At 44.7% G+C, this 10,845-nt stretch overlaps 1 protein-coding gene across 1 annotated transcript in view; it reads right to left on the minus strand.

Annotated features, from left to right (window-relative positions):
• The window catches only part of MFHAS1 (multifunctional ROCO family signaling regulator 1), a 31,257-nt gene extending 22,725 nt beyond the window's left edge, over nucleotides 1-8,532 (minus strand). Inside the window, exon 1 of the mRNA XM_070935400.1 lies at nucleotides 5,226-8,532. Coding sequence (XP_070791501.1) covers nucleotides 5,226-8,532 — 3,307 coding nt within the window. The remainder of the gene's footprint in view (nucleotides 1-5,225) is intronic.
• Between the last annotated feature and the right edge of the window lie 2,313 nt (nucleotides 8,533-10,845).

The following is a 10,845-nucleotide window of genomic DNA, read 5'->3' on the forward strand; positions in this document are numbered from 1 at the left end:
TATCCACATTTATAGAGCCAGACAGTTCTGGTATCCAGACATTAATCTACAATAAAAAAATTCAAAGATTTCCAAAAGCAAATTTTAAATTATCACTGTGTCCTTCAGAGTTATTTACCAAAAAGCATACAAGAATAGCAATGATAAAATATCACTGTATAAGAACATTTCTAGCAAGGTAAAAATATACCATATGAACGAAGTAAAATCTGCTCAATTCTTTTCTTCTCCATCTTAATGAAACACATTCTCAAGTACTTGAATGGCCTAAAAGAAAGCCCTTCTAAATACATTGCTTATTAAGATCAGATGTTTGTCTTGACTTTTTGGCAGCATATTATGTTCTGTTTCCCAAAAATACTCTTGGTGTTCTAACTCAAGTCTCCATTACAAATCAAAAAAAGTACCAATTATGATGTAAAAGCAATAAATTTAAGACAACCCATTATCAGAAAATCAGTTTGTCATACTGTACTGAAAATTTAGAGTAATCACCACACTATGTCATGTCTCGGGTATGGGGGAAGGAAGAGAAGGTTGATTATCTCTCCTATTCAAACAATTAAAAGCTGGGATAGACATAACATTTTGCAATTCTTCAGAACAATGACTCACAGTCTTACTTAATTTAGAGGTCTTCACAACCATTTCTCAGATTCTGGAAGAAGTTAAGCTAGAAAAGGGGATAATTCACTCAGTGAATTAGGGAAAAAGGGATAAAGCCTCAGTGGCTTCCTTTAAGGCCTACAAGATAATGTAATCTTGGGCACCGCTGAGAGCTGCAAAGAGTGTGACATAACCTGGTTGGGCAGACCAAAGAGCTTTAATATTGTGGCTGATGCTGCCTAATATAAGGCAATGGCACTATTGATGGTATACAGTGCTTTTATACATTCACACATACATATTACCTTTTTTCTCCAAAGGTGTGGATAGCAAGTATCAGCCACTGGCATGCTATCTGAATGTATAATGCATACCACCTCCAGCCTCAACCAGGAAATGGTACCAGAATTTGCCTTTATGCGATTCAAGGTATTATTTATCACCTTTAAAGCGCTCCATGGCTTAGGACCTGGGTACCTATGAGACCGTCTTTTGCCACCAATAGCCTCCCACCGACCAGTTCGTTCTCACAGGGACTACTCAGGGTACCGTCAGTCAAATTATGTCGACTGGCGACTCCCAGGGGGAGGGCCTTCTCTGTGAGGGCTCCAACCCTTTGGAATGAACTGCCCCCGGAGATACGGAATATCCCTGATCTCCGTGCTTTCCGCCATGCCCTCAAGACCCTGATGTTCCAACAGGCGGGGCTAAACATATGAACATGTGAATGATTTTTTAAATGTGATCTAATTCTGGGTTTTATTTAATTGACCAAACTAAGTAATAATTTTAATTAGCAATTTTATGATGTTTGTGTGTCTATATTTTTCTTGACTGTACACCGCCTTGAGTCCTATGGGAGAAAGGCGGTATAGAAATATAATAAATAAATAAATAAATAAATAAGTATGTATGTATGTATGTATGTATGTATGTATGTATATATATACTCCTGCCTATAAATTCTATATATTATATAGTAAGAATATACAGGCCTGTAACATTTCATCCCCATGATAGGAAAGAAGAGAATACATCTGAAAGTCATCTTTTTCTGTAGTGGTTCCCACACTGTCAAAGACACCACCCCGTAGGTATATGGCTTAGGGCCGGGGTACTTACGAGACCGCCTACTGCCACCAATAGCCTCCCACCGGCCAGTACGCTCGCACAGAGTGGGCCTCCTCAGGGTGCCGTCCGCCAGACAATGTCGGCTGGCGACCCCCAGGGGGAGAGCCTTCTCTGTGACGGCGCCCACCCTCTGGAATAACCTTCCCCCGGAGTTACGTATAATAACAGACCTCCGGATTTTTCGTCGGGCCCTGAAAACTTATTTATTTCAACTAGCTGGGCTGGCTTGAGCTAAATTTTAAATTGGTTTTAAATTGGGTTGTTTTAATTCATGGCCAGAATATCTAATTATTTTAATACTGTTTTTTAAATTTTGTATGCTTTGTTTTTACTTAGGCTGTGCACCGCCCTGAGTCCTATTTGGAGAAGGGCGGTATAGAAATTTAAACAAATAAATAAATAAATAAATAAATAAATAAATATCTGGTGCACTTTCCCTTGTGCTACAATGCACTTAAAATAATTATGTCTGTCTCTTGGGGAGCCACTGGTCTGCTTTTAGTTTATGGGTAGAGAGCTCCTAGTGCAAATTGCCAATATACAGAGACTGGAGAAATACAAAAATCCTGTTAAATGAATAAACATCAAAATCATTGGCTATTTATATTTGCTTAGGAAAGCTAGAAGTGTATACAGAAATAGATTTTGCACAATGAGAGCCAGTTTCAGGGGTGAAATGCTCCCGGTTTGGACTGAATCCGGTAGTGGAGGCGGGTGGTTCGGAGAACCGGTAGCAAAATTCTCTACTCCCCCCCCATTGCCCCCCCCCCATTGAGCCGTGCAATCATCAGAGGCTTTTTTTTTATTTTTAAAAGCATTTTTTCTACAACCTCTTTGGCCGAAAAAATGCTTTTAAAAGTAAAAAAAAAAAGCCTCTGATGATCGCGTGGCTCAGCTGGGATCATCAGAGGCTAAAAAAAAAAAAAGAAACCCTCTCCCAATCAGGCAAGTCAGCTGGGATCGTCAGAGGCTTTAAAAGCATTTTTTTTACAACCTCTTCAGCCGAAGAGGTTGTAGAAAAAATGGTTTTAAAAGTAAAAAAAAAAAAAAGTTGGCCACGCCTTCAGTCATATTACCCCCACCACCAAGCCACACCCACAGAACCGGTAGTAACGAATTTTACATTTCACCACTGGCCAGTTTGGTATAGTGATGGAAATGCTGGATTAGGAGAGGTGAAAACCTCATATGGTTTTTATTGAGAGAAAATAAGAGAGAACATTATGTATGATACTTGAGTTCCTGAGTGAAAGGCTAGATAGAAATCTAATGACTATGATAGGTATATCATAAATCCATAAACAAAGCCTATATTGAGCATGTTCAACAAACTCTTTAAGATATGATCAAATTGCCAGAAGAAAAAAAATAGGCTCCACTTTACTTAACTGTTTTAATTTTCCCCTTAACAAGCAATTTAGATGAAAGTCCTGATGAAATATTGTTTGCTTCCGTTACACTCTTTGAAAACCAATTAAGATAGTTTTTTTTTTAACATTTTGAGGCTGTTTGCTGTATGAGCATTCAAAAACATTCAGCATTATTTTGCATATTATTCATCAGGTCTGTACAACTTATGACTGCCTGAGGTGAAAGCAGCAAGCACACACCCATCCATTTCCACATAGAAAAATTAAGTGGGGAGTCAATCACATGTTGACACTGGAAAGAGGACAAACCACATGATAGCAATATATAAAGAATTTGTTTTAGGCACAAACAAATAAAAAGAAGTATTGGGGAATAGAAGAAATTTCCAATTGATGCCCATTGCACAAGGCTTGGATGCCATAAACATTATAGGCCTATTAAGATGTAGGGTAGCAACATACATGCACACGTATACAGTGGAGAAGGTGGGGGGGGGAACCTGTGTACTTAATTGCTGTTTCCTGAGTTAATTAAATTGGCTGGGTTCATACAATGATTCAATACAACGAATCATAAATTAAACAGCAACGTTCCCACAACCTTGCCAACCATATTTTAACTCAACATTTTGTGCAAACACAACCATAAACAATTTCAGAAGCACCTGAAAAAAGGATATGGATTCAGCAGCAATCAAAATGTGAATAATGCATGGAAATGAATACTCACAGAGCTAAATAAAGCAGCATTCAGGTTGCATTCTACATTCTACATAAAGTTTAGAACCTTTTCTCACAGTGCTGCAGTATCTACTCAACAAGAAAGAGTAAATTAATGATTACTTACTAAGTAATAATTTACCGCAGCAATATAACTACTCAATACGACAATTAGGAGAAGTTACCAAAACTATTTCAGGATTATTTCGGGAAAAGATACAGATAGCTATATACACATGTTCTATTGCATACTGTAGTCCCATTTGACATTTGATAAAATAATAAACTATGCCAAGCTATAGTGCACAAAAATTTGAACACACTTCATGTTTACCTTCTTCACTGTGGACAAATTTCAATATATAACTACTACAGGTATCTAGTAAAATATTCCTAAATTATGTCAAGTAATACAAAGAACTTTTATTATATTTCTACAATTTACAGCGAGTCCTCGACTTACAACCTTTCATTTAATGACTGTTCAGAGTTACAATGGCACTAAAAAAAATGTCTTATGATCAGTTCTCACACTTATGACCATTGCAGCGTCCTCAGTCATGGGTGATCAAACTTCGGGTGTTTGGCAACCCACTTGTATTTATGATGGTTGAAAGCATCCCAAGGTCCTGGGATTGTTATTTGCAACCTTCTTAGAGAGCTTCTGACAAGCAAAGTCAATGGGGAAAGCTAGACTCACTTAATGGCCATATGATTCACTTAACAACTGTAGCAATTAGTTAAACAACCTTGGCAAAAAAAAATAACAAAATGGGGCACAACTTTAACAACAAAAATTTTGGGCTCAATTGGTCATAACTGAGAATCAGCTGGACTAGAACACTGGGAAGTGCTGAAATTTCTCATCTGGATTAAGTAAATTGGCCTGTTTTTGTTGTTGTTAGTTGTGAAGTCGTGTCCAACCCATCGCAACTGTACAGAGCATCAAACCTACCTTTGGATATTTTTTTTTTCTTTTTGCAACAATTGGACTGTCAGGATATGATCCTCTACATAATCCTGCTAAGTGGGATTTTAACAAAAAAAATCATGCAGATATGTGGTAAAATGGCTCCCTATATCTACCTTTTTACAGGCAACTACCTGCACTTATTGGCAAACTGTAAACTGTAAATTTGGCAGCACGTAATTGGTTGAATGCACAAAAGCTAAACAGAATGTGAGTTAATTAGATGGAAAATAACCAGGAAATCCCAAGACTGTAGATTAGACTTGGAAATTGAAAAACATCCCAGAAAGAGACAACGGTGAGACACTTTCGTGAGACACTTTCGTACCATTGCCAAGAAAACAAGTTGGCTATGCCCATATACCAACTAGGAAACTGAACTCAATGTAAAGGAGACATTATCTTGACAATCAGCTAAAGTTTCTTACCTGGAAAGGTATGTGGGTGGGGCGACCCTCTTTTAAGGCACTTGGAACAGAGGACATGCACACTATAGTATAAGCCTGGCCATTCTTGAAGCAGTACATTTAGTTCTTCCACCAATGGGGTTATGGCTTGCCAAGCTGTCCATATATTTGGTAGAGATGCATGGCTAGCAATAGACAGTGTATCTGGTTGTTGGGTGCCTTTGGCAGGCCTGTAACTTATAACTACCGGCACTTTCCCCCTGTACGCATAGATCTGATATTTTCCATCTGACCGCTGAACCACATGGCTGTTAATCTGCACACTGTAGCGAGCAAACAATCCAGGGGGAAAAATAAAGGGAAAGTTGTACTCAATCTGCAGCTGTTCTGCCCCAAAAGACTGCCCACCCAGGGTAGTACCATTGATCCATGCCTCTGCATGAGGCATCTCGTTCTTCACATAGCAGGGGAACTTGTACCATGCTGTAGCTCCATTCAAGGGTTTTGATTTGGCCTTGTTAACCCCGTAACAGAGTCCCATTTTTTCTAACAATTCCAGCAGAAGCTGCAAGTCCTCTCTGCTTTGGATGTGGGGCTTGAGAAGCAGATGAATAACATGGGCAGGGAGAAGGCCATGAAGCAGAAATCCTTCCACATAGTGGTGGAGCTGTGTGGCCTTCATCTCATCCATATGGGTGCTGCTGAGCAGTTTCTGGAGCAATACTGAGGCATCATGCTGGCAGAAGACATTGAGAATGTCGATGAGCCTGGGCAGATTGTGGAAAACATATTCTCGCAGGGTCTGGTGCTCCTCAAAATACAGCAGTTTGCCACTCTCATGCAAGTAGGAAAGTGCACTTTGGAGACGATCCTCAGTCAGCCCTGCCTGCAGGCCAAGTCGAGCAGAGTCCCACCAGCTTAGCCATAGCTGTTGAGCTTGGGGTTGGAAGTGCAGCTCCTCCAGCACCTGCCAGGATCTTGGCAGAACCCGGTGCAAATTTGGAAAGATGTCTCTGTGCTCCGCCACGGAAAGGAGCTTCTCTCGCAATCGGCGGACCTGAACACAATCCCAGCAGCTTATAGGTAAAACTGGGGAGAGGATTTGTGGACGGTGATTGAGCAGATATTGGAACTGAGCTTTCTTGCGCCGTAGATTCTTGTCTGATACCCCATAGAAAGCAACATGGGGGCTAGAGCAGCGCAAATCAAAATCCTGCCCCAGAGCTTCATCCACCTGCCGGGCCAAAATCTGGAGGCCTTCATAGTCACATTTCTCCTGCCAGGCAATCTGGCGGTGGATGTCTAAACATTTCTCCTCCACCTCCCGTTCAGGACACAGGTCTGCATGGGTGCCCACCATACATACCACAGCATGAGGCACCTTTGCCCCCAGCCAGTGAAGAAAATGTCCCACAGAAGGATAAAAACACTGTGGCATGTAAGTACTCAGATTTACTACCAACACATAGAGGGCTCCAGGAGAGAGGAAGAACGGCTGGATCACATCGTAACTTGGGTCTCCTGCCAGCTCATATACAATGAAGGTTAGACTTCTCTCTACATCTGCTGTCCAGTCTACCACTTCAATACCTTTGCTGCTGCCTGGCAACCCTGTTACATGTAAGCCTGGAGGCCTCAGGGGATAATTCCCCAAGCAGGTTTCTCTATGTATTTTAATTGATGGGGACAATGGGATATTATCCTGCTGCTCAGCAGCAGAGCCTCCTGTCTGGGTCTGACCAATAACTTTGGGGGACTGACTGAATACATCCCTCTTCTCAGTGGAGTTATATCCTAAACAGGAACATTTTAGAGGTGAGACAGACAAAGGGGAAGCCTCGGGCTGTTCCACAATGGGACAATGGTTTGGCTGTGCTTTTGGAGACAGAGGTTGGGGCAGGTCTCTCAGGGGTTGTATGAAGCACCCCCTGCTTTCGGTTCTTTCAAAATTCTTGTTAGCTGAACCGAAAGGTGACTCTGCCTGCTCCTCTTCCTCTTCCTCCATGAGGCACTTTCTAAGCAGAGTTTTGCCTGCATTTTTCAGGCCCATGAGGACTAGTTTGAGACGGGGCTTAAGGGCAGGCTGAGAGTGAGCCAATTCCTTCTGGTAGGCAGCTATGTAAGGGATGCCCTTCATACAGACCTCATAGGGGGGCTGGATCAAGGGGTTGTCTTTGATTTTCCAGAGACTCACACGACTGAGTTGGCCAAACCCCTCTGGAAGGATGGCAATCTGATTTCCCTGAAGTACCAGTTCCTCCAGCTGATGAAGCTTGACTATGGAATCAGGCAGGTAGCGGATGCGATTGTTGTCCAGCCAAAGCGTGCGGAGTTGGCAAAGCTGACAAAGTCCAGCGGGCAACAGGGTAAGCTGGTTGCGACTGAGGTAGAGCTCCTCCAAGCCAGGAAGGGCCAGCACAGCTGCCGGGAAATCAGCCAGCAAGTTGGATGAGAGGTTCAGCATTTTGAGACGCTGCAGGCTGCCAAAACCAGCAGGCAGGACACTCAGGCGGTTCCCATCCAACATGAGACTCTCAAGGGTACCCAGCTGGCACAAGCCCTCGGGCAAGGCTGTCAAGCCAGTGCCACTGAGCCACAGGATTTTCAGGTGCCGAAGAGATGTGATGCCCTCCGGAAGAGATTGCAAGAGTCGGTTGCCAGAGCAATCCAGCTCTTCCAGAGCGTCCAGCTCCAGCAGGGCTTGAGGGAAGGCAGAAAGCTGATTGTGGTCCACGTCCAGGGTGCGGAGCTGTCGAAGGTGGGCCAGGGCCTCGGCTGGCAGGTGGCTAAGGCGGTTGAAACTCAGATCCAGCTCCTCCAGCTGTCGCAGTTCGCCCAACCCGCTGGGCAGCGTCCCTTCGGCTCCGAGCTGGTTGTGGCTGAGGTTGAGTTTACGGAGCCCGCGCAGGAGCACCAGCGCCTGGCCGTCGTCGCGCAGGCAGCGCAAGCGGTTGTGGCTGAGGTCGAGTTCGGCCAAGCGGCCCAGGTGCCGAAGGGCGGCGGCCGAGGGCAGATGAGCTAGTCGGTTCCTCCGCAACGAGAGGACGCTCAGGCTGCTGCCCACGGCAGCGCACAAGCCCTCCGGCAACTCATCCAGGCCGCGCCCGCTCAGGTTCAATGCCTCCAGGGGGGAGGGCGGCGGCGGCGGTTGTTGTTGCTGCTGCTGCTGCTGCGAGGATTTCAGCTTCGGCGGTGCCTCCGGGCCGCTCTCTCCCCGGGAGCCCAGCTCTAGCTCCAATTGCTGGAGGTTGCTCTGCAGCTTCCTGGCGCGCAGGGCGGCGTCTCGCCAGAGCCGGGCCGCCTCCTCTGGACGCTCCATCTCGGCCATGGCGCTACCGCCGTAGCGCTTCTAGGACGCAGCGAGACGGGAGTAAAAACGGGCCCGGGCACCCTCGGCCCCGGCCGTCTTCGTCCGTCTCCTCCTCCTCCAAGCCGGGCCGCGCCGCTCAAACCTGGCGGGGGGTTCCGCCGCCACGCTCGCCATGGAGAAGGCGGCGGCTTCGGCTACAAAAGGCGCGCGGCCCCCGAGAAGTCCCGTCTCCTGCGCCTTCGCCGCCGCCGCATCCGGCGGAGCATCTTTTCTCCCGGGCGGCCGCTCCCAACGCGAGGCGACGCCGGTGGATGCCCTAACTGGGACTGAGGACTGGAGGTGGCGGCGGAGGCTGCCGCGGAGCAGCGAGAGCAGCCGTAGCGCCGCCTGCCGGCACGTGACTGCCTGCCTGCCGGCCTCCGCTCCCGGAGCCGCCCTTGAATTCAGGAAGAAAGGGCGCGTCAGGGCAGAAAGCGGCTGCTTTTCAACACGTCCCTTTATTGTGGCGGGTGAGGAGCCCCGCCGCATCTGCCAATCATCCTGCGGGGGCGTAAGGAGAGCTGGCGGAAGGGTTTCTTGAGGGTGAAAGGGCAAATTCACTCTGATGTAGGTGATTTACCTTTCGTGTGGAGCCATTCCTTCCTTTCAGAACTAGGCTAGCCTACCCTGCTTGAGAGTAGAGGCTCTGCAGTAGGCTTAAGATGGTCAAAGAGGAAAGAAAGGCCTCTAAAAATCCACGGGGGCGGGGTTGTCTTGGAGAAAAACACTGCTCCTGTCCGTAGCCTCACCTCTATTTCCTTTTTTGGCTTCGTGGATTGCATGCCTTCCTGACCTGAAACCTTATTTAGGATTGAGCATAGCCTTCAGAAAGTCGCCCACCTCTTTCTTAGAAGCTCAGAATGATATTGCAACATCATTCCCTCCGGATGGGTTTGTGACTCACCTTATTTCCAGCAAATACGGTCATGTTACAATAGTCCTGCATGGCAGCAAGCTGAAGAAAACTGCACAATTTCCTCTTCTTCCTCCTTGTCCTCTCCCTGCCCCTGCAGGTCAGGTAGGTTGCCCGGGATTTCCAAAAAGTCCATGAAGTCATTTTGTGAGCTTCACAATTAGATATTTAATTTCATATCTTTTCAGACGTAATATGGCAAGGCACTTTTACCCTACTTTGCATCACATCCCGTAGCTGTGTGGCATCAGAAGTTCATGTTTTGCCCATGACTGAGGGGTCATAAATCCTAATAATGAAGGCAGAACATTTGTTTGCCACCTAAGAAATAGGATCCCATCTGCATCTCTAACATCAAAAAACTAAGATCAATGAACCCTGCAGCTATGTGTTACACAAAATGCTAATCCATGGTTAATTGGCCCAAAGTTGACATTAATGCAGTTTCCAGAGTTCACACAATACATTGGTTGGGAAGACTTGAATACTCCCAAGTCACAAAATGCTAAACAAGGTCAATATTAACTCATCTTAGCCTAATGTATGAAGATAATGTCTATCTTTTTTATACCACCAATGAACTACATTAACCATTTGTCAGTTTCCAGTGAGCATCTGCATATTAATTTAAAATTATGCACATGCAATTAATAGGCGTAAATAATATGCACTCTGCCTATTCCCACTAAAAAGTAGTGTGCTCATTCAATGAAAAAGTAGATACAAATAATTGTAAGAAAAGAAGCAGATAGAGAAGGGCAGTGCTTCTCAAACGTTTTCCTTCATTACCCAAAACCAGAATTCAGCAAACAGTTTTGTTATGTGCTCTTTATGAAAGCCTGAATGGAAAATCTTACTTCATACATATAGGTACTTGGAAACAGCAATAATTGCATCTCAGCCTCCCCAGCTAACACAGGATATTCACTGAGAATTGTTAACCAGAAAGATTCCAGATAGGCTTCTGTTGTTAGTCAGAATGGGGTTGTCTTTTTTAATAGCAGATTCGGGACACAGTAAGATCTTATTACTGGATTCTGCCCAATGTAAGTTAATCACATCTTATTAACTGGCTTTCTGCATGTGGAGAAAATTCTATATATTAAAAGGGGAGGATATTGGTCCACCACCAGGGTTGCTGTACATGGAATGGGAAGATACAACTTTATTTGTCCTCTTAGCAGGATAACTTGATCAAGCCCTGAATAAAATAATTACAATGTTCTGTCTGTCTATCTGTCTGTCTGTCTGTCTGTCTATCATCTCCCATTGGTGAACATGCTCCATTCCAACTTTGGAACTCAACAAAACTTTAATTCTGCTCTGTATCTCCTGATGGTTGAGGTTTTATAGAATTCAACATCATAGATGTTTGTCAT

Source organism: Pituophis catenifer, unplaced genomic scaffold, assembly GCF_029215685.1.
Source record: "Pituophis catenifer annectens isolate HBS135680 unplaced genomic scaffold, rPitCat1.0.hap2 SCAF_2, whole genome shotgun sequence".
Lineage (NCBI taxonomy): Eukaryota > Metazoa > Chordata > Lepidosauria > Squamata > Colubridae > Pituophis > Pituophis catenifer.